The sequence below is a fragment of the Borostomias antarcticus genome, assembly GCF_949987555.1.
Source record: "Borostomias antarcticus genome assembly, chromosome: 18".
In the NCBI taxonomy this organism is placed as follows: Eukaryota; Metazoa; Chordata; class Actinopteri; order Stomiiformes; family Stomiidae; genus Borostomias; species Borostomias antarcticus.
The window spans coordinates 14,511,964-14,534,337 of record NC_140251.1 but is presented as its reverse complement, the minus strand read 5'-3'; the positions used below and the strand labels follow the sequence as shown (position 1 = coordinate 14,534,337).

The 22,374-nt window shown below is 46.4% G+C and overlaps 3 protein-coding genes across 4 annotated transcripts; all 3 read left to right on the top strand.

Moving 5' to 3' along the window:
* Window positions 1–1,696: 1,696 nt before the first annotated feature.
* LOC311320932 (interleukin-17 receptor A) lies at window positions 1,697–4,671 on the top strand (the record flags this gene model as incomplete). Its single annotated transcript, XM_084452798.1, has 3 exons — window positions 1,697–1,820; window positions 3,692–4,429; window positions 4,619–4,671. The coding sequence occupies 3 exons, from the start codon at window positions 1,697–1,699 to the stop codon at window positions 4,669–4,671; spliced, it is 915 nt and encodes a 304-aa protein (XP_084308924.1).
* Window positions 4,672–5,130: 459 nt separating this feature from the next.
* Window positions 5,131–12,315, top strand: LOC311321001 (uncharacterized protein). The gene is made up of 20 exons (XM_084452868.1): window positions 5,131–5,165; window positions 5,765–5,839; window positions 6,135–6,199; window positions 6,276–6,390; window positions 6,527–6,701; window positions 7,078–7,189; window positions 7,298–7,404; window positions 7,705–7,831; window positions 7,993–8,113; window positions 8,339–8,424; window positions 8,716–8,852; window positions 8,964–9,023; window positions 9,111–9,174; window positions 9,285–9,379; window positions 10,720–10,848; window positions 10,979–11,093; window positions 11,190–11,327; window positions 11,439–11,605; window positions 11,708–11,790; window positions 11,902–12,315. The coding sequence occupies exons 2-20, from the start codon at window positions 5,829–5,831 to the stop codon at window positions 12,098–12,100; spliced, it is 2,106 nt and encodes a 701-aa protein (XP_084308994.1). The 5' UTR covers window positions 5,131–5,165; window positions 5,765–5,828; the 3' UTR covers window positions 12,101–12,315.
* Window positions 12,316–12,489: 174 nt separating this feature from the next.
* Window positions 12,490–22,374, top strand: cnot4a (CCR4-NOT transcription complex, subunit 4a). Of its 2 annotated transcripts, XR_014630857.1 has the most exons (14): window positions 12,490–12,702; window positions 14,925–15,139; window positions 15,301–15,498; window positions 15,899–15,985; window positions 16,134–16,235; window positions 16,333–16,458; window positions 16,700–16,824; window positions 16,910–17,116; window positions 17,234–17,294; window positions 17,411–17,666; window positions 18,139–18,612; window positions 19,109–19,345; window positions 19,938–20,856; window positions 20,969–22,374. XR_014630857.1 is itself a non-coding variant. In XM_084452862.1 (13 exons), exons 2-13 carry the CDS (start codon window positions 14,966–14,968, stop codon window positions 20,288–20,290), a joined length of 2,400 nt encoding a protein of 799 aa, XP_084308988.1. In that variant the 5' UTR covers window positions 12,490–12,702; window positions 14,925–14,965; the 3' UTR covers window positions 20,291–22,374. The 2 variants fall into 2 exon arrangements, 1 of the variants encoding a protein (XP_084308988.1); XM_084452862.1 differs by having other exon boundaries at window positions 19,938–22,374.

Here is a 22,374-nt window from a genome sequence, read left to right as displayed (position 1 = left end):
TTTTTATATGCAAATATGGACATACAATGGTTTATTTAATACATCTTTCAAAAGATCACTACGCATATATCCTAAAATCTCTCTTTGAACTTAAATGTCACAAAACAAATGCATTTCTTTCTGCTAAACATTAGGAACTGTATTAGGCCTATATATCATCAAGTGTGCAAGGCTACAGTAGGCTACTGTTTCTCCCTGACTGGGCCAGGGAAATTTAGCTACTGCTGCCCTCTGGTGGCTCATATATGAAACAACCCATTCTCAGGATTCTGTCATGTTTGACAATGGCATGATGAATCAGGCTGTTCGGTAGCATATTATTTACACATATATAAATAATAAAGAATGTATTTCGACCTGTAGATTAATAGGTTTTTCTCCTATGTATTTCTCCCTCAGCAACGCTGCTCTTGAGAGGAAATGTAGTACTAAAAGGCGCATGACTGAAAGAGAACATCCTTCCTGCATTTCAGATCTAATCACTAAAATGACGATATATGAGAGTTGAGGATGTTCCTGATTTGTGAATGTACATGTAGCCTGACAACCTGAACCAACTGAAAAAACTTACTGATGATTTTTCTTTACACCTTTGGAGGATTTCTAAACTTAAATTGGACGACCGACTGCAGTAAAGTTTCTTATGGATATGACCATGTTGCTTAATATGCACTGGCTTGTATCTGGACTTGTAACCATTTCAGCAGCACTCAGAATTCTTGACAGAATCAATTGCACACAGACGGTAGGCATTACTCTTGTGTGTGCTCTGTGCATGGCATACTTACTGTATGTTGCTTAGTATTTGAACTTGTTTATTTTTGGTTTTCCAGGGTCTTAATTGCAGCACTCAAGTTAGTAAGTATTATTATCATAGACTAGGACAGTGCCCGTTTAAAACGTGCCTGTTCGGAAAGGTTGATTGCTTGGCCTCCGTTATTGTTGCTTGCAGCTTTCTCGAGAATCGCTCATCCAAACAACTTCCCACTCGGCACTGAATTTGACTCCTGAGCAATACACCTGCTGAATGTTAAAGGACAATGCTCCTTTTTGACAACCTGGACCTTATTTACGACATATTATAAGACGTTTGACTCACCGAGATCACTTTGGTGTAGTTCGGAGGCATGTAGAAGAAATCCAGCGCGAGCCAGTATATCCATGTAATGGCGGTGGTGGGGGCACTTAGAATGCAGTTTCTAAAAATCTATTTTCTGCCGCGAAACGGTTGTTTTCATCAATCTGTCTTTATGAATCGCTAGTTGTGCTTAGATAGAGCGTAGGCCTGTTGTGGTTTTTCACATGCCTCTGTAATATGATCTTTAGAAACATCTTTAGACACGAAATAGCTTCCTCACTTGCTCCAGCACGCGCAATCGTTGCTCCAGCACGCTGTGCGCATGCGTGCTGGACATACTGGCTCGCGCTGGATTTTACATTTCTTCTACATGCCTCCGAACTACACCAAAGTGATCTTGGTGAGTCAAACATCTTATAATATGTCGTAAATAAGGTCCAGGTTGTCAAAAACGAGCATTGTCCTTTAACTTCATACAGTGCCCGGTTTTCGAGAAAATCAAAAAACAGACATACAGATAGTCCATCCATCATAGTACTACCACTAGTACTATAGTAATCATTTAACATGTTCCCTCATCCACTGACTGTAGCAGATAGCTGTTCAGACCGGGGTTGGATGGTCCCGTACTACGCTGCCCCTAGTACCCCCGTGTGGGGCTCGGAGAGTGTGGGGGTAGGGATGGGGGGCAGAGGAGACCTGCTACCTCTCATCACTGTGACCTGGAACCCAAAGCTTGATGGTAATGTAGCCGACTCAGCTGCTACTGATTTGTGGTCAGTGGAATTATCTATTGTTGTTTTACTGAACAACACCCTGGGGGGGGGGGGCGTGTTCCATGTGCTTCTGTGGTCTCGGCACTGCCGTGTGACGCAGTACAATGTTTATTCATGTGCACTGTCCCTGTTAAATAAAAAATAAAAAATAATATACAAAATTTAAAGTATGTTGAAATTAAGCTATATGCCAGTACTGTAGCATATTCAGGAGGTACAGGAGAATCTTATGTTCAACTGTTCAACGTGTCCGGTCTGTTCCCTCTGTTCCTCCACAGCTAGTCTGATGACGTCACTCAAAGGGACTGAGGGGCACGTCCTAGAGAAGACGAGCAACCAAAGCCTGTGTGTCAGGTACTTTTTCTATGATGGAATAAAAAAGAAGACAAATTCAGACAATGGCCTGGTAAGATACTGTAAAGCTACTGTATTTGTCTAAGGCATTAATAGACTGGACGACATTATGATGTAAAAATGATTTTTAGATGTTAAAACTGTATTTTGTGATTTTACTTTACTTTCCAGTGGACCTTTTCATTAGATACAGTTGTGGTGGAACCCAGAAGCGTGTACATAGTTTCAGTTAATAACTTACCTAAATCTGAGAAAAGCGGAATTCACAAAACAATCGTAATCCCAGGTATGTATTTATCTAACGTGACACTCACTGCACAGATACCATTAACTACCACCTGGGACAGGATGACAGCCTTTTCATGTACATTGATTGCAATTGTATTTGTTCTGATTGTCAGGATGTGAGGATCCTAGGATACAAAGAGCTAGAGTGTGTGTGGAGAATGGTAAGATATATGTGAAGGCAGATATTAGCTCACAATGAATGATCCATAATCTGGAGCAGCTTTGAGAACGCTGTCAATTGTCTAATTTCAGGCAGTCTGTGGAATCCTCATATGAGCGGAGTTGTGTGGGTGGATGGGGACAGAATGATGGTGGTAGTGAGGTTTGATACGGGGGAATTCTCTCCACACTACCTGGTGTCCATCCACAGCCCTGGCTTCCAGTATTCACACAATGTCTCCATGGTAGGTGTTTGTTGTGAACTTAAAGACAATGTTATTGCTATGGACATTGTAGTAGAATACAAACTGTACCGCACAACTATCTCTGCTGGATTATATGGCATTGTGGTTATACCTGTTGTACTGTATTCACACAGGAGAATGGAACCTCATTAAATGTGACTTTTGAGTTGGATATATGGCAGCTGTCTCAATGTGAAATCTTCTTTGAGGTCAGCTTCATGAGTGCATTGTACTATCCATGAAAACCACAAATTATGTAAAATAATGAACACAATATCACCCTTCTATGAACTTAACACAAATATGCCTTTCTCAAAAGATTCAGCCATTTTTCATACGGTGCAAGAATGAGTGTATACATCGCACAAGCACCTTTAATTACTGCCACTGTAAGTAGATACCTTGCTTCCTACAAATAAAGTTTATTAATAGTGCTACAGACATGGTTTATTTAATTTATTGATAACTATACTCACTCATCTATGTTTTACTTCAGACTACCGTAGGCCACCTTTTTACAGACGGTCTTTGATCATTAAGGCAACATTGGGGGTAGTCATGACAAGTGGTTTCCTGTATCTTTTGCTGAGGGCAGAAAATCGTTGGGGACCAAATTCACAAGGTCAGTGGTACGCAGAACGGAACTGATTGATGTGTTTTCTCTGATTCAACTTTAAATGTGTAACAGCATACAAATATAGCCTCTTTTTTGTCTGTAGTACATATATTGAAGTATCCTACTGTAAGTGTCTCATGCATTAATCATGTCCATTTCTCTGTGGATCCCATAGATTCTGAGACCAACCACTCTACCACTCCCAAAGCTGAACTGGGAGGCCATCAAGTGAAAGAGAGAAGGAAAGTGCTTGTCATCTACTCATTGGACCATCCTCTGTACAAGAACATTGTTCTCAAGCTCTGTGCTTTCCTGGTGGCCAAATGTGGTACTGAGGTGGTTCTGGACCTGCTGGACTCTGTCAGGCTGGGGGAGTTGGGCAGCGTTCAGTGGCTGGACTGGCAAAGGGAGCAGATTGATAGGACCTCGGGTAAGATATTGATTCTGTGCTCGCGGGGGGTAAGGGCCAAATGGAGAGCCATGTGCGGCGGGGAAACGGTTGTTCTGAAAGAGGACGCCCAATCACCAGTTGGCGACATGCTCACTCCAGCCCTGAGCCTCATGATCCCTCACCTGGTGCGCTCGGCGTCCTTCCAGAAGTACGTGGTGGCGTACTTCGAAGACGTGTGTTCCGAGGAAGACGTCCCCTCTCCGTTCAACATCACAGTGAAGTACAAGCTGATGAAACACTTTGAGGAGGTCTTTTTTCGGATCCTGGACATTGAAAAGCATGAGCCAGGCAGGGTGAATTATATTGAAGGCGTCACAGAGGATGAATATTTTCATTGTCCCTCTGGGAGAGCCTTGAGGGACGCCACCGAGGCATTCCGTGCCTACCAGCTGGAACATCCAAACTGGTTTGAGGATGAACTAATGAAGGACTCAGATGGGGAAGATGAGGCCTATGCTACTAGTACAGAAACAGCTGAGAGTGTCATCACTGAGAGCTTACCAGAGCTCCAAACTGGACCCCTCACACTCATCAACAATATCACACCAGAGAATAATCAGAGTGATCATATCTTATACTCATCTTACACACACATGGTAGATGCAGTCCCCCCAAAAAACATGTGAATTCCGATCCTTTGCTCTCATTCAGGATACACAGGTACTGGGTTTGCATCATCTAGGCGGGCAAGATGGATCATGTGACATGGCAGGTGGCTTCCGTCCATTCCATGATGGGATGGGAAGCCCTATCCTATAAGTGAGGGGGTTTTACAGCAGACACCATACCCAGGCAGTAGAGCGCATCATCACTAACCTGTGATCAACAGTGATATACCTAGAGGTGTTCCAGAAGGTTCCACATGAGGGAAACAAGCAAGAAACATCGGAGGACTGACCTTGTTGCACACTGTTCCGCCACAGACTCAATGAAGAGTTTATGTCACAATGTTCATAGGACATACAGTAACTGTGTATAGTTACTGTACAGTATGCTGATGAATGAAAATGTAGATTTTAGCTGAATGTTTTCTGCTTAGTTAGTGATTATCTTAACTCCCACACAGTAAGACTGTAGAATCTATCAATGGGTAAATGCCACAAGGGTCTATGGTGGAGAAAATCAAACTGTGTAAACAGAAAGCTTGGGTCAAAGTTCATTCCTCTGGGCAAAGTTTGAATTTAGCATGCTGGAGAAGGTAAGAACTGAGCTGTCTTGTAGGAATTATGCTTTCTTTCTTTTTATGAGCATAATGTTGCATATCTGTATGAATATGCAATTATTTTGTATGCTTTGAAATGGTGTGCACTTATCAATCAAATGTACTTTGCATTTGTCTGAATATCTCTTCTGTAGAACATCAACATGTTGTCAGACTGAATGTCAATGTATAAATTGAGATTTGCCACCTTTGTTATAGTTATTTGTGACAATCCCTTCAAAGCCATCATAGACTTTCTGATGCATTTATGAATTTACTAGTACCATCTGATATTTACTGCTCCATTTCCAGTTAGCTGCGATTGAAGGGTTGCATAGTTGCATCTTATTTATGTAGAGCACTCTGACTTCATGAACTGATTTTCTTAGAAAGGATATTTTGACAACATTATGGGATTAGAAAGAGATTGGGGCATACACCACTTACGTTTCTCAGTAATGTTTCACTGAGTTGCAAACAACTGTGGAATTCGGGTGTAGCTAGGTTACTGCGTGGCCCAAAAAGGAGGGACTGGTTCCCAGTAAGTGGAGCATGGAGAATCTACTGAATGGTTGAATTGGCTGTCTGGCTTGCAGTGAAGGAAGACTCGGCTGCCTTTGATGCTGGAGATTCAAGGCTGATCCATCTAGTTTATCCAACATGATATCAAGGTACATCTCTCTCTGTTTCAACCGGGACTTTCACATTTCAGACAAAAATGCACAATACAGGGACCACATAATGACATTTAGAAACATATTTAGTAATAAAGTATATATTTACACCCACTAAGTCTTGACAGTAGTTTGGGTAGTGTTGAAACACAGTCAGTGGTAATCAGTCAGATTGAATATAGGTGTGTAGAAGATGATGAATAAATGAAGAGCAGCAGGTTCAGCTCTTACCACTTGGAATCCATGCAGTTGACTTTGTTTTCGTGTTTCTTTCTGAACTGACTATGCTTAGGAGGTTTGCCGCACAATTTGTGAGAAGAGGCATTTCAGCATTTCATGGCAGATTGTACAAAAACGGTAAATATCCACTCCTATGTAGATACCAGCATACTGATACTGTTTCCACAGAACTTCATATTGTGTCTTTTCTCAGATGGGCTCTTCAGTGTCCATCCATCAGTATCCCAGGCATTAGCAGAAAACCAGCCAGTGGTGGCGCTAGAGAGCACTATCATCACACATGGCATGCCCTACCCACATAACCTGAGGTACCTGAGCCAAGCCAAATCACACTATAAGCCTGATTACATCACTTAATATATTTCTTTCTTTGATTCCCCATTTTTCATGTCATATGTTGGATAAGGTGTTTTTTTTGGGGGGGGGGGGGGTTGTGTCCTTCAGTACAGCTCAGGAGGTGGAGGCTATAGTGCGGGCAGAGGGAGCCACTCCTGCCACTGTGGGCGTGATCCAGGGGAGGGTTCATGTGGGCTTGTCCTCGGAGGAGCTGGACTTCCTGGCCCGCAGTAAGACCTCGCTCAAAGTGTCCAGACGGGACCTGCCCTACGCCATCAGCAACGTAAGACTTCTGGGAAGAATTCTGGCACAGATTGAAACATCAGTGAGAGATATAACTATAATTATACAGTGCTATAATTATACAGTGCTATAAGCAGATTATAACGCATTATAAGTATGTTTACAATGCATTATAGACATGGGCTTCATACTGTAGAAAGTGTTACAAAACATTTTTCTAAAAGATGACTCATGAGCTCCAGCCGACTCTATTTGAAACGACTGGTCCTTAACTGAGAGCACCAATCCTCATCTCCATAAGAAAGATTTAGCACGGGAACTTTCACAAAGACATTACAGAGACTTGTGTTCATTTGCTGTATTGATCAGTAACGTATGTATGCATGTTACACTGTATGTATGTATGGTTTGTCCAGGGTCTCTCTGGGGGCACCACCGTGTCAGGAACCATGATAGCAGCTCACAAAGCCGGTATCTCTGTCTTTGTTACTGGGGGCATTGGAGGAGTACACAGAGATGGGCAGAACAGTAAGTTATATAGTTGCATTAAATAATACAATACATAAAGGCTTACTAACGTATGCTTAGGATCACAAGTGCCCTGTATGAAGATGAAGGGACTGATCGTCTACTCAGGTCTGGACATCAGTGCTGATCTCACAGAGCTGGGCAGGACTCCGATAGCTGTGGTCTCTGCTGGAGTGAAGTCCATTCTGGATATCGGCCGCACCATGGAGTTCTTGGTAAGTGGCAGTAGTGGATCTTGGATGTTGCATATCTGTATGAATATGCAATTATTTTGTATGCTATGAAATGGTATGCACTTTACAATCAAATGTACTTTGCATTTGTCAGAATATCTCTTCTGTAGAACATCAACATGTTGTCAGACTGAATGTCAATGTATAAATTGAGATTTGCCACCTACCACCTATATAATACAGAGTTCAGAAATGTCATATAATGTTTTTATTTATAGATTTGACAGCACATTTTAAATATTTACCTTATGTTATGTATCTTTGTGAAACTATTCATGTCAGGAGACACAGGGAGTGTGTGTGGCCACATATGGGATGTCCAAGAATTTCCCAGCATTCTTCACTCCAGAAAGTGGATTTACCTCCCCTTACCACGTCTCTAACGCTGAGCAGGCTGCAGAACTCATTGGTGATAAAAAATTAAATAAAAAATCTAATTTACACTAACTCAGTACTCTAGACACAACACTGATAGCTTGCTGTGATGAATCCTTTGATATTTTCACAACGCCCTTGATCAACCTGCAGAGATATGGCGTGTAGTGACCAGGTGCCTCTTTTGGCCTACAGCGAGCACTCTAGCCCTGGGGCTCCAGAGTGGTCTCCTCCTGGCTGTGCCCATCCCAGAGCAGCATGCCGCAGCCGGCCAAAAGATAGAGGAGGCTATACAAGCTGCAGTGGCAGAAGCCAGGTAAAGAAAAGATAGACTCTTAAACTCAGCAAGTGTTATTGGTCTTTTGCGCCCCACAGTTTATGCTGATATGTTTTGGAACAGTCATTTCCTGACCTCAAGATAGCAGCTTGCTTGTCGTCAGTGGAAACGTCTAATCAGACTTCCTGTGTGGTCATAGAAGGTGAAGCACATTTTCTGTTCTTTACCATAATGTGCATTTTGTTTTTCTTTAAATGTTCTTAGTTCTCAAGGTATCACAGGAAGAGATGTGACTCCATTTATTCTTAAAAAGGTCAACGAGTTGACCCAAGGAAAGTCCCTTCAGGCTAGTATCCTTCTGACATCAAGACTGTGAGAATCCTCAGCAAAGAGGAAGCTCATACCAAACTCTCAGATTTTGAAAATGTCAATGTCAAAAGTGCTCTTGAAGTAAAACACAAAAGTTAAAGTCAAAGCCAGCTTTATTTCTAAAAGTTTTTAAAAGTATTTAAAAAGTATAAGTACTAATTATACACTATTGTATGTACAGTATTCTCATTCTAGCAAATGGCATACTAAGTGTATTTAGGATAAAGAAAAGCAGAAGAGACATGATGTCCCTTAACATGTCATGTTCAAAGACATAGCTCTGATACGTAACAACGCCAGGGTGGGCAGTCAGATAGCACGTGCGCTGTCGGAGTGCATGAGGAGACAGAGGACCTCTGCTGCCCAGCGCAAGGAGAGAGAAAAACATTCACACTCAAACTCAAGCATTGTGAGTGACCTTAAATATGTTTTTCAGAACGACCACTCCTGTGGAAATAAAGTTTAACGTGTGGTTTGTTGTGCCATGCTTGCAGCAATTCAATATGCCTCTTTATCACAGGTTGTTGTAGGTGGTGTGAATGTGGATTTTATTGCCAAAGGAAAAACTGAGAAGCTACTGGTATGTTCACATATAATTCAACACCAAGATTTCTTACATTGTTTTTGTTCATACAGCATCATTTGTGACCAATTTTGTCTTTCGCAGTTTGGACAGACGAACCCAGGAAGTGTCTGTCAGTCATACGGGGGTGTTGGAAGGAACATTGCCGGTTAGTTGTTATCTGATTATGTTTGTGGGGAGGTTTAATCTAAATATCTGACATTACTGTAAGTGTAGAATTTTGTGCTGAGTGAGTCTTTGTGATGTTTTTTCCACCAGATTCTCTGAGTCGAATGGGACAGAGTCCCCTGTTCATCTCAGCCATTGGGACCGATTCTCATAGTGACGCTGTACTGAACCACTGTAAGCACATGGTATGTGTGTTTGAGATTCAGCGAGTAGAAACAAATGTTTATTATTAATGATTCATTGATTATTCATTGGTTTGTTTGTTAGCAAAAACTACCAGACTGATTTTCATTAAACTTAGACCCCATAAAATTTTGGAGTGGATCCGAATCACTGGGCGGAACCACAAATTAAAACAAAACTTAGAGCCCAGAGTGCACCAGACTGGGCAGCCGCCCAAACATGGCCGCCCATTCACCTCCATTCATTTTTCGCTCTGGAACGAAACCTCTCCCCCATTCATTGTCAATGGGGGGATTGAAACGGCCATATCTCGACGTGGGAAGGTCACAGAGACACAGAGGGTTGGACCAGCATAAACTTGACTTAATGAATGCAACAATACCAAACATGTCTGGCTCCCACGCACGTGTGCGTGCACAGAGCCAAAACAAAACTTTGAGTGGCGCCCCAGTGCGTGCGTGCCGAGGTAGTAGGCGTCTCTGGATCAATCTCTGGGGAGGAGGAGCCGGCAGGGCCCCTCTCTGGGGGAGGAGAGCAGGGTGGTTGTGGAGGCGAGGACCGTGGACCGCTGTAACATATTTACACTAGGTATTCTAACACTATGTACACTACGGTATATGTAGTGACACTGTATACACTAGCTGAAGTCATTCAGGTGCCGGATGGCCTGGGGGAAGAAACTCTTCCCAAGTCTCTCCGTGCTCGGCATGTACAGAATGTGTACTTTTTCCCTGACCGAAGCAGAGAGAACAGTCCGTTGCCTGGGTGGCTGGGTTCCTTCAGGATTCTGTTGGCCTTGGTCTTGCATCTCCTGGTGTAGATGTCCTCGAGGTGGGGGAGTGGCCCCCCTTCAGCTGACCGTACCGCTCTCTGTAGGGCCTTGCGATCCTGAGAGCTGCTGTTCCAGTACCAGGTGGTGATATTCCCAGTCAGGATGCTCTTGATTGTGTATGAGTAGAAGCTCCGTCGAATCTGTTGGGACGTTTTGAATTTCCTCAGTTGTCTGACGTGCTTTCCTCACCACAGTGTGTATCTATGGGGCGTCACAGAGCCGCCCAAACACGGCAGCCCATTCACCTCCATTAATTTTTTGGAATTCAGCTCAGGAGCGAAAATTTTCCCCATTCATTGTCAATGGGTGTGGTTGAAAACGGCCATATCGCGTTGTGGGAAGGTCACAGAGACACAGGGTTTGAACTGGCATTAAGCTCTCAACCTAACGAACGCAGCAATACCAAACATGTCCTGCTTGCGTGCACAGAGCCACGGAAATGCATTCATGGGTTGAGGTCTGTTTTCTCCGAGTTAACACAGCATGAAAAGGTTGCCTCTTCCCATCTAGAACATAGATGCTGTGGCTAGACTTGAGAAGCAGAGGACTGCTACTTACTGCGCTGTGATCACGGAGAGTGGGGAGCTGAGTCTGGGATTGGGTGATATGGACATCCACCAATGCATCACAGAGCAGTATGTGAGTATTAGCAGACCCTCATTTTCTAGGCATAAATTGTGTGTGTGTGTGTGTGTGTGTTGAGGGGGGGGGGGGGGGGGAGATGGTTCTGGTACCCAAGAAAATATCTACTTTGAATCTCCCCACACAGGTGTCCGAGTTCGAGGAGCAGTTATTGTCAGCCTCCCTTGTGTGCCTTGACGGCAACATTCCTGTGTCCACCATTGACTATGTTTGTTCCATTGCCAAGAAACACCCAGTCTCAGGTGAGCATGGAAGGATGACTGCATGATCAACTTTTATTTACCACACAGTACATAGTACAGTATATCACAGTATACCTATCTGGCTATGTGTTTCAGTTTGGTACGAGCCAACTGATTCTGACAAAGCATGCAAGCCCTTCCTCTCCGAGAGCTGGAAGTCCCTCTCCTACACTTCCCCCAACCTGGCCGAACTGTGCACCATGAACAAGACCTTGGGCCTCCCAACGCCTACAGGTATCACACTAAAGATGGTTTCTGGAGACCATAAACAACATACCGCACTGTTAGCTGTATTAGAGCACAGAAGTGTTATGTGATGATAAGAAAGTGCTGTTGTGGTGGTAGTTGTGCCCAGGTCTCTAGAGGAGGTGCTGAGATGTGCCATGGCTCTCTCTCGCCCCCTGCTGGAACACCTGCACTGTGTGGTGGTCACCCTCGGAGCCTTAGGAGTGTTGGTGTGTGGAAAGCATGAGGATGGATCAGTCAGTCTGCAACCGAAGAGGCAAAGTAATGTAAGGAGGAGTACCCACTGATGAGGATGATGATGATGAGGAGGAGGAGGAGGAGGAGGAGGAGGAGAATAATGATTTGTCTAATTTTGCACCTATTTGCAGAGAGGTCGGCTTTGTGCTGCTCACTATCCTGCTCTGGTCGTGACTGCAGAGGAAACAGTCAATGTTTCAGGAGCAGGAGATAGGTAATGAATTCATCATTTCCACCCTTTCATGGTCAACCAGAGACACACGGCACACAAATAGTTTGCACCCAACCACGTGCAAAGTGCTTATCAACTCTACCTTCCCGTCAGTCTTGCAGGTGGGATGATGGCTGGGATTCTCCAGGGGAGAGATACAGACAGCTGTGTTGGTATGGGGCTCCTGGCAGCGCGCATGTCACTGGCCTCCCCGCACCCTATAGCCCCTACTCTCACCATTGACTCTACGGATCCTAATAAGGTCCAACCGCAACCCTGGCCTCTGCCAACCATCATGTGGATGGAGGAGTAAGAGTGTCCATTAAGATATTGTCTTGTTTCTTGTTTCGATTTTTGTCTTCTTTTTTTATAGTAAAATATTTCCATGATTTTAATTACTGACGTGGCAGTTCTAAGTGCTATTTTCTTATACTTCTTTATTCAATTATCAAAAACACTGCTGTATCATGAATTATGATCTGGGTGTAGCCTACATTATTGTCAGCAACATAGTAAAACAATTCCAGTCCATGCATTTATTGTACAGGCTTCGTTTGTAATTATTCCTTAAGGGGTTTCCATGACTGAAACTATAAAAACTACACTTCACACAAAGCACTTGCCCTGGTAGGACTTTGAGCAGGCGCAGTGTATTTGAATACTTGCCCCATTCCCTCCTCCCTATTTTAATGCTAGCTAAGATGGTGGTTAGAACCTAAACTGTCTCTTCAAATACTAAGACAAGAAAGGGGCCAAAACATCTCTCAAGCCTTTCTGATCATAGTGGGATATTATAGTATAATATAAAGTGTCTATTTATTAGAAATTTGGACATTTCAGAGACATTAGCAGTCCCCGCCCAATTTGGTGTGACTGTCTGTCTTGGAGAGGAATCCCAACCCACAGAGGAACAGGGTGAGTAGCCAGTCCGAAAGGTTGTCTGCTTTAATTCATTCTACACTGAATAATACAATGTTAATAGTTCTATGGACTATATTAATATATCAAGGAAGCCGTTGTTCGTGCTGTCATTAATCAGATTGTTTTGAATCGTTGTGTAATTGTGTAGCAGGGTGCTAGCTAGCCCGACTAGGCCGCATCCCAAGCCAACCCAGCTAGCTGGCTAGCTAACCTGACCTAGCATGCAGGCTAATGCTAGCTTTAGAAAGCTGTCACTGTGTGTTCACTATGTCACTGTGTGTTCACTGGGCTAGCGGCTGTCATGCGAGCTTATCATATGATATGAACGAGTCTAACCCGTATGTATTGTGTTTAGCAAAGTAGACATTGTGGATGTTTTTGAAGCTCTTGACCGGCTTTTTTTTGCAACGCGACTCATTAGGCTCATCACAGTGGCTAGACTCATCACAGTGGTCATCACAGTGGCTAGGCTCATCACAGTGGTCATCACAGTGGCTAGGCTCATCACAGTGGCCAGGCTCATCACAGTGGTCATCACAGTGGCTAGGCTCATCACAGTGGCCAGGCTCATCACAGTGGCTAGGCTCATCACAGTGGCCAGGCTCATCACAGTGGTCATCACAGTGGCTAGGCTCATCACAGTGGCCAGGCTCATCACAGTGGCCAGGCTCATCACAGTGGCTAGGCTCATCACAGTGGTCATCACAGTGGCTAGGCTCATCACAGTGGCTAGGCTCATCACAGTGGTCATCACAGTGGCTAGGCTCATCACAGTGGCTAGGCTCATCACAGTGGTCATCACAGTGGCTAGGCTCATCACAGTGGCTAGGCTCATCACAGTGGCTAGCTGGCTAGCTACACGCTAAGCTAGCTAACCAGTGTTAGTAGTACTAATAGTCTCCAGCTAATCAGCTGTCATTTGTTGTCTGGTTAAGAGTTGTATGAATAGGGCCCGAAGCTCTTGAATAGTCAATTTGCAAATTAAACAGCTGCTTTGACAGTGACAGGGAACTTGATAAGGTCAGCTGATCAGCTAGTAGTTCTCCTCTGGAAACCAGCTGGTTAGCTAGTAGTTCTCCTCCTGAAACCAGCTGGTTAGCTAGTAGTTCTCCTCCTGAAACCAGCTGGTCAGCTAGTAGTTCTCCTCTTGAAACCAGCTGGTTAGCTAGTAGTTCTCCTCCTGAAACCAGCTGGTCAGCTAGTAGTTCTCCTCCTGAAACCAGCTGGTTAGCTAGTAGTTCTCCTCTTGAAACCAGCTGGTTAGCTAGTAGTTCTCCTCCTGAAACCAGCTGGTTAGCTAGTAGTTCTCCTCTTGAAACCAGCTGGTTAGCTAGTAGTTCTCCTCCTGAAACCAGCTGGTTAGCTAGTAGTTCTCCTCTTGAAACCAGCTGGTTAGCTAGTAGTTCTCCTCCTGAAACCAGCTGGTTAGCTAGTAGTTCTCCTCCTGAAACCAGCTGGTTAGCTAGTAGTTCTCCTCCTGAAACCAGCTGGTTAGCTAGTAGTTCTCCTCCTGAAACCAGCTGGTTAGCTAGTAGTTCTCCTCCTGAAACCAGCTGATGAAATGTAGCACTAATTAGCTAATGCGCTAGCTAGACACTTTGATGCCTTTAAGCCATGTCATGGAATCAACCTAGCTTACTAAGTTAACTTTGTGAATTTAAGAGAGCTCATCTATGGAAAACATGAGCTAGCTAGTAACTAGGTTGTGATGTAGGTAGTTATCTGGCTAGGCTAACTGGACATCTATTTCACAACATTGGTCAAGCTCTGTCGGATGAAGGATATCAAGCAGAGGTTGAGGCGCCCTGACCTTTCACTTATTGGTCTTGTTTTACGTTGTCATCTGTTGTCTTAAATTGCAAATGTGCAAATTGATTACCCAGCCTGTGTTGATTGTGTACTACCAATATATATTTACCCACAACTATACTGGATATGAGAGAGAGAGAGAGAAATATGTGTGTGTGTATATACATGTATTTATATATATATATATATATTTGAGAGAGAGAGAGGATTTAAGTTAATCATTTAATCATTTAGGCTAGCCTTATAAACTCCAACAAATGTAACGTTAGCCAGTGACAATCAAGCTAATTTTAAATAAGTTGAAGCATTTCTGAGTGTACTAGCTGACTACAGTACTGCAGTAGAGCTCTCTCACCGAGTCCCAACTTTGTATGCGTCTGTACTCGTCCCCGCGTTCTTCCCCGTAGCCTGTGACTAGCCGTGAAGCCCACCCCCGCCGTGCCATAGGATGTCCCACAGTCCCGACATGAAGGATGACCCCATGGAGTGCCCCCTGTGCATGGAGCCGCTGGAGATCGACGACGTCAACTTCTTCCCCTGCACCTGCGGCTACCAGATCTGCCGGTTCTGTTGGCACCGCATCCGCACAGACGAGAACGGCCTCTGCCCGGCCTGCAGAAAGGTGAGGTTGGGGGAAACCCACACGAGAGCGGCTACTGGAAATGTGGTTGATTCTGAAGAACTCCAGCCATAACTGAACCTGTCAACTCACAGTAGTGAGACCCAGTTGAGGATGTGTCCAAGTGAGCTGACGTGAGTATCTTTGCTCCCTGTGCCGTGCAGCCGTACCCGGAGGATCCTGCCGTCTACAAGCCCCTGTCACAGGAGGAGATCCAGAGGATAAAGAATGAGAAGAAGCAGAAACAGAACGAGAAGAAGCAGAAGGTGACAGAGAACCGCAAACACCTGGCCAGCGTGAGGGTGGTGCAGAGGAACCTCGTGTTTGTGGTGGGGCTCTCACAAAGGCTCGCCGACCCTGAGGTGAGACCACGTTGTTTAAGAACGTCTTCAATTGTTTCCGCTCACTTTGTTGTGGGATTTGGGCTGGGCTGTTGTTTGAGCTTGGAAGTCATTGTTTTGGTGTGTGACCTTATGTCAGGAAATAAACCGGTGGCCTATGTGTGGCGGGAGTTGGTTTTATCCAAAATAATTGACATTGACAGACACTCACTGTGAAGATCAACAGTGTTTAGCACTTGAACAAAGGTGCAAAATCTCTTATTGGCCCTGCTCCTTCACCCATCCTCAGCCATCAAGTTAGTGCTGATGCCTGGCTTGTTAAACACATTGATGTTATATGATATTGTAAATAATTTCGCTGTATCATGGATCATGCTCACAAGTCGAAATACTGAACTCTGCTGTCCTGTCACATCCACAGGTCCTTAAGAGGCCAGAGTATTTTGGGAAGTTTGGGAAAATCCACAAGGTGGTCATCAACAACAGCACATCATATGCAGGTTCACAGGTAAGAACTGGCATTAGAGTTGAAAAGCAAGTTGCCTTCAATAACATTCATATTGGGAGGCTGTTACATCAACTGGGACCACATCTGATGAACAAAGGGCTGTTTGTTTCTCATGACGTGTCCCTTTGTTGTCTGTTGTGACCCACAGGGGCCTAGTGCCAGTGCCTATGTCACTTACATCCGCTCTGAAGATGCCCTGAGAGCAATACAGTGTGTGAACAATGTGGTTGTAGATGGTCGAACACTCAAGGTGAGCCTTCCATATCCATAGCAATAAACATCCAGACAAACTTTTTTGATACAGTTATGTCACATGTTTACTAAGCATTTTAATGTCTTATTTACAGGCTTCTTTAGGCACAACAAAATACTGCAGTTATTTCCTCAAAAGTATGCAATGTCCCAAACCAGACTGTATGTACCTACACGAGCTGGGGGATGAGGCAGCTAGCTTTACAAAAGAGGAGATGCAGGTAACCTTTTCATTCACTGCTTCCTTCTCTCTGTGGTTGAACAGTGGCTGCAGATATACAGGATAGCTGACTCGTCCTTTTATTACATTTAAGTGGCTTTGGCTCAGCAGTTTTGTTACTTGCACCAAGACAATGGAGACCGTTCAACAATTGCATTTGGTTGAACTTAACGGTGTTGAGGGGCTGTGTGTGCGCATGTATAAGTTGATCTTTGATGCAATGCAATCCATTTTCTGTCCAGGCTGGGAAACATCAAGAATATGAGCAGAAACTCCTCCAGGATCTCTACAAAATGAATCCCAGCTTCCTACAAACCCCAACATGTGGAGCAGAGAAGTCAAAGAGCAAATCCAACTCTGCACAAAAGTATGTTTGTTCTCACTGCACTCTTCACACAGCGGCTGTCTCCGTTTTTATTCAGTGATGATCTTATACCCATTTCTTATACCAGACCCAACAATGGCAACAAAGACAGTTGGCCAACGTTGTCAGGGTACGGCAAACTGGCCAATGGCCTGTCAGAGGACAGAAAGTCTCCTCCGCTGCTAGACTGCTGTTTGGACCCAGAGGTCACGACCTCAGACGGGCTAGACTCCGAGCTGGGGCCTTGCCAGGGGGCCACCATGTCCCCCTTCTCCTCCAACTGTGACAGTAATAGGTACAGAACATTACACAGGAGTACTCTTATTCCATTACGCCCCTTAATAGAATAATTGGTCTGGGATGTGAACTGTACAGCTGCAAGGCATGATGGTCTGTTTCTCTTTCCCTTCAGCCCCGGCGATAAACCTCCTGAATCTATAGCTATGGTGAATGGAGAGACTTTACTACAACAGGTAATACGATTCTCACTCATCTCTTTATTTAGTTTTCATTTATGGACGTGTAATATCCGTATTCAAACCATATAGGGGTCTCATATGACACGTCTCCCCCTCTCTGCGCCTCACAGATGAGCAACAGGGAATCCCCCTCTCCTCCCCCGGGCCTCGGCAAGCCCAGTCTGGTGGTGCCCATCAGCGTGTCCGACCTCACGGCCCGGTCTCCCTTCGAGGGCGCTGCGGCGGAGTCTCAGTCACTCTTCTCAGACAACAGTAACTTCAGACACCCCAACCCGCTCCCCGCCGGCCTGCCCCCCTTCCCCAGCTCCCCCCACGGGGGCTCCGACTGGCCCATGACCCCCGAACCACAGAGCCTCTTCGCCTCAGGTGGGTCCGTCTGCGCACATATTAGAGATGTTACGGTTTGAATATTTCACATCACGATTATAGTACCAAAATTATCACGGTTATCCGTATAACCACCCTTGAGATTTTCAAATGAAACGTGCATTATAAATAAAATGTATTATTATTATTATTATTATTATCTTATTATTATCAAAATGTGCTGAACATTTTATTAAACTAATGAGGCCAACACACACTGAAACTAACCCATTTCATCAGGTTTTATATAGAAAACCACAAATAGAATGAGTAGCACTATGCACTTTCTGTTTGCATAAACAGTAAAATAATGTGCCTTTGAGAGTGTTGCTAACTTTGGTTGATGCTGGGCAGTATTTACACTTACAGTGCTTTTTAAAAGCGCAGAAATCAAACACAGTTTTAATGATATCCTAACCACTCATCCCTATCCTAACCACTCATCCCTATCCTAACCACTCTCCTCTTGCAGACTCCATCCCCGTGTCCTCCTCCACAGACTGGCAAGCGGCCTTCGGTTTCGGCTCCTCCACCAAGCAGCAGGACGACGACCTGGGCTTCGACCCCTTCGACGTGACGCGCAAGGCCCTGGCCGACCTGATCGAGAAGGAGCTGTCGGTGCAAGACCAGAGCCCCCTGTCCCCCGGGCTCTTCCACCACCCCGGGCCCCACCACGGCCCCAGCCTGCTGCCCCCTAGCGCCCCCCACCACTTCCCCTCCGGCCCCCCGCGCCTCTCTCAGCTCCACCACAGAGCCATCTACAGCTCCTTCAGCTTCCCCGGCAGCCAGAGCAGCCAGCTGGCCCGCCACCCCTGGATGGGCCTTCCACCCGCACGCAATAACCTCCCACACTTGAACCACTCGGGCAGCGCAGCCTCACACAGCAACTTCCTGGACCTGATGCCCCCACAGCGCAGCGCAGGCCTGGGGGGCCACCCCATGTCAGGTACGGACGCCCCCCCGGACCCCCGGGCTCACCCCCATCGCTTTCTGCTCTACAGTGAGGAAACAACCCGCTCATTATCTATGGACAGTCAAGACGTACAGTTTCAGAGGGAGGAAGTTATTCGGCTGTTTTTTGACCATGTTTATTGACTTTGCGGAGACGCAATTGACACCTCATGCAGATGCACTTCTAGCTTTAGCCACAAGATGGCTGCCCCAACTCACCCCGGCTCCGGGGACACTGATTGATGGCGTCTCTCTCTCTATCTCTCTCCATCTCTCTCCCTCTCTCCCTCTTTCTCTCCCTCTCTCTCTCCCTCTCTCTCTCTCTCTCTCCCTCTCTCCCTCTCCCTCCTTCTCTCCCTCTCTCCCTCCCTCTCTCTCTCTCTCTCTCTCTCTCTCTCCCTCTCTCTCTCTCTCTCTCCCTCCCTCTCTCTCTCTCTCTCTCTCTCTCTCTCCCTCTCTCTCTCTCTCTCTCTCTCTCTCTCTCTCTGCAGAAAACAGCAGCTCCATAGACGGCTTGAATGTGAAAGAATGGCAGGACGGCTTGAGAGCGCTCTTACCCAACATCAACATTAACTTCGGGGGTCTCCCCAACTCCTCGTCCTCTTCCTCCTCCTCCTCCTCCTCCTCCAGTGTTAACCACATGGGCGGGCCAGCGGGGCCCACAGGCATCTCCCACAGCCTCAGCTGGGACAGCCCAGCCAGCTGGATGGACCCCGCCATCATCACAGGTACCCGGGAACAAACCTTCCCCTCATAAAGAGAGAATGGAACTAGGGATGTTAATCAACTATCGATGAATTGGCGATAAGAATTTACTCGAGTAAGATTTGGTTACTCGATTAATTGCTTGTGAATGGAACAGAACTTTTTTGGGGGGAATGAACATTTTCAACGGGAGTTGCGTGAAATGAAATCATGATTTAAGGTCTGACTAAGGGATGTTCTTATCAATTAATCGACTATCGTTTGTTAAGGTCAACAGTTATCGATTAATGAAATTCCTTGAAATGAAACCCTAAATGTAACTCAACCAAATATTTTTGCCTCAGTCCAAGAAAGTACATTATCAGAAACCGCTGTTATCGAATGACATAGAAGTGTTGGCGTCGAGTTGTGATGTTGGTATGTTTGATGATAGTGCAGACGACAGGCTTTGAAATGTGATGATATGCATTAGAATAGTGTTACTCACCTCTCCCTTCTCTCTCGCTCTCTCTCTCTGTCGGTCTCTCTCTCTCTCTCTCTCTCTCTCTCTCTCTCTCTCTCTCTCACTCTCTCTCTCTCTCTCTGTCGGTCTCTCTCCTCCTCCTCCTCCCCCAGGGATGCCAGCCGCGGCCGGTAACAGTTTAGACTGTCTCCAGGATGACAACCCGCCCCATTGGCTCAAGTCCCTGCAGGCGCTTACAGAGATGGACGTCCCCCCCGGCTCCGCCTCCGGCGTGCCCAGCAACCCCCCCCAACAGCAGCAACACCCCTCCCTCCACAGCGGCCTCCTGGAGGCCCACCTCCCCCTCCACCACAGAGGCGGCTGGGCCCCCTACCTGGCCCCGCCCACGGCCAACCCCGCCAGTCAGTTCCACTCCCTCCCCCCGCCGGGCTTCCAGACAGCCTTCAGACCCCCGGGCCAGCCCCCCACAGAGCTGCTACAGAGCGCTGCCATGGACCGCCACTAGAGACAGAACTACAGCAGACCCCCCCCCCATCCCACCCCCCGCCCCCCACCCAACGCAATACACACCCATCTGCAGATGAGGAAATTATTAACAAGAATAACCACAAGCTTTTCTTCTTTTTTCCCCTCCCTCCCTCCCTCCCTCCCTCCCTCCTTCCTTCCTTCCTTCCTTCCTTTGTTTACCTTCTGGAAGCCAACTTGTTGGTTGGCTTGTTTGTTTGTTTGTTTGTTTGTGGCACATGAGTTACCGGTACCCTTTGTCTGCTACCAACATCCCTCCTAAAGAGCCCACTGAGCTCCAGCAGTAGGTTTGAGTTGTTTGGGATCAGACAGACGAGGCAGGTCGCTGTGAGCATCACCCGGGGTCAGAGCAGGAGCAGTCCTCTACGATCCAGAGGAGCACACAGAGCAGGAGCAGTCCTCTACGCTCCAGAGGAGCACAGAGCAGGAGCAGGCCTCTACGATCCAGAGGAGCACAGAGCAGGAGCAGTCCTCTACGATCCAGAGGAGCACAGAGCAGGAGCAGTCAGTCCTCTACGATCCAGAGGAGCACACAGAGCAGGAGCAGTCCTCTACGATCCAGAGGAGCACACAGAGCAGGAGCAGTCAGTCCTCTACGCTCCAGAGGAGCACAGAGCAGGAGCAGTCCTCTACGATCCAGAGGAGCACAGAGCAGGAGCAGTCCTCTACGATCCAGAGGAGCACAGAGCAGGAGCAGTCAGTCCTGAACGATCCAGAGGAGCACAGAGCAGGAGCAGTCCTCTACGATCCAGAGGAGCACAGAGCAGGAGCAGTCCTCTACGATCCAGAGGAGCACAGAGCAGGAGCAGTCAGTGCTAAAGTGGCCACGCACGGGAGGGTGAGCTCCAATGCAACGTTCGGCCAACATGAGTATTTTTGAATAACAATTAAGCATGAAAAGTGTGTGAAAGTCATGACGATTGCTCTGAAGTGAATCTGCTCGTTAAGCTTTGCCCAAAGACCCTTTTCCTCCCCCCGCTAGGACAGGAGAGTGTGAAACGGTTAAACCCCTCGCTCGATGCACAGCAAAGCCCCCCCCCATCCCCCCCCACCCCCGTTATTAAGGAGAGGCAAGGGGGAAGGAGCTAAGAGAGACGGAAAGTTGGGACTGTATCATTGGTTCCAGTGACAGGAGCAAGCTGTAGCAAACTGTAGCTACCTACACGAGATGTGGTGGACGGGGGGGGACGGGGGGACGGGGGGGGGACAGGCACAGGCTATGCATGGGCTCCCTGTTAGGCCCACGTTCCCTTTCCCAGAGGGCTCGGCATGGCCCATCCTGTGAAGGGAAGATTCTTTTGAAACCTCTGTATCAGAGGATGGAGCACTGCCTAATTGTGGGGAGCCAGGGCTTGAGCCCAGAGGCTAGCTAGCTTAGAGATGGGTTGGGGGGGGGGGGGGGGGGGGCTCCTGGGGGCAAAGGGGCTGTAGTGTGATACTCACAGTGCCACTGTGTGGCACCGGCGGTAGCTAGCCCCAAACCAGGAGAGCCACGGTGAGACTACAGAGAAATGACAAGGGGTGAGGATAGAGATATGCTGGAGCTAATACTAATATGGGTAGCAATGGCGTTACTGTTGTTGTATGTTCCCCTGGTTCGACCCTCAGGGGCTTAAATGAGGCCTTATTATGATTGATGAGAGGAGGAGGTTGAGGAAGTGTCATGTGATTCCTAGAGGATTATGCACCTCGACTAGAAAACGGTAAAATAATGATTGTGCGAGTGTGTCACAAAGGAAGGTGCTGTGAGACAACACTGTACTGTACTAGCAAGACAACACTGTACTGTACTAGCAATTCAAGAGCTCTCTGCCTTTCGGTCCACGAGAACGACCTCTCCTACCACGGCCTCTGTTCTTTTATAGTCTTAACGATGATCTGTGTTCTCTCTCTCTCTGTCTCTCTCTCCTGCTGTCCCCATAAGAAACAGTATTCATTAGATAAATGAACTCATTCAGGAATACCAACACATGTCGTTCAGTGGGTTTTAACATGATGCTGAGAAAACAAACTGAGGAGCTTAAAGGAATTGGAACTATCCTCTACAGGTCTGGAAAAACAAAC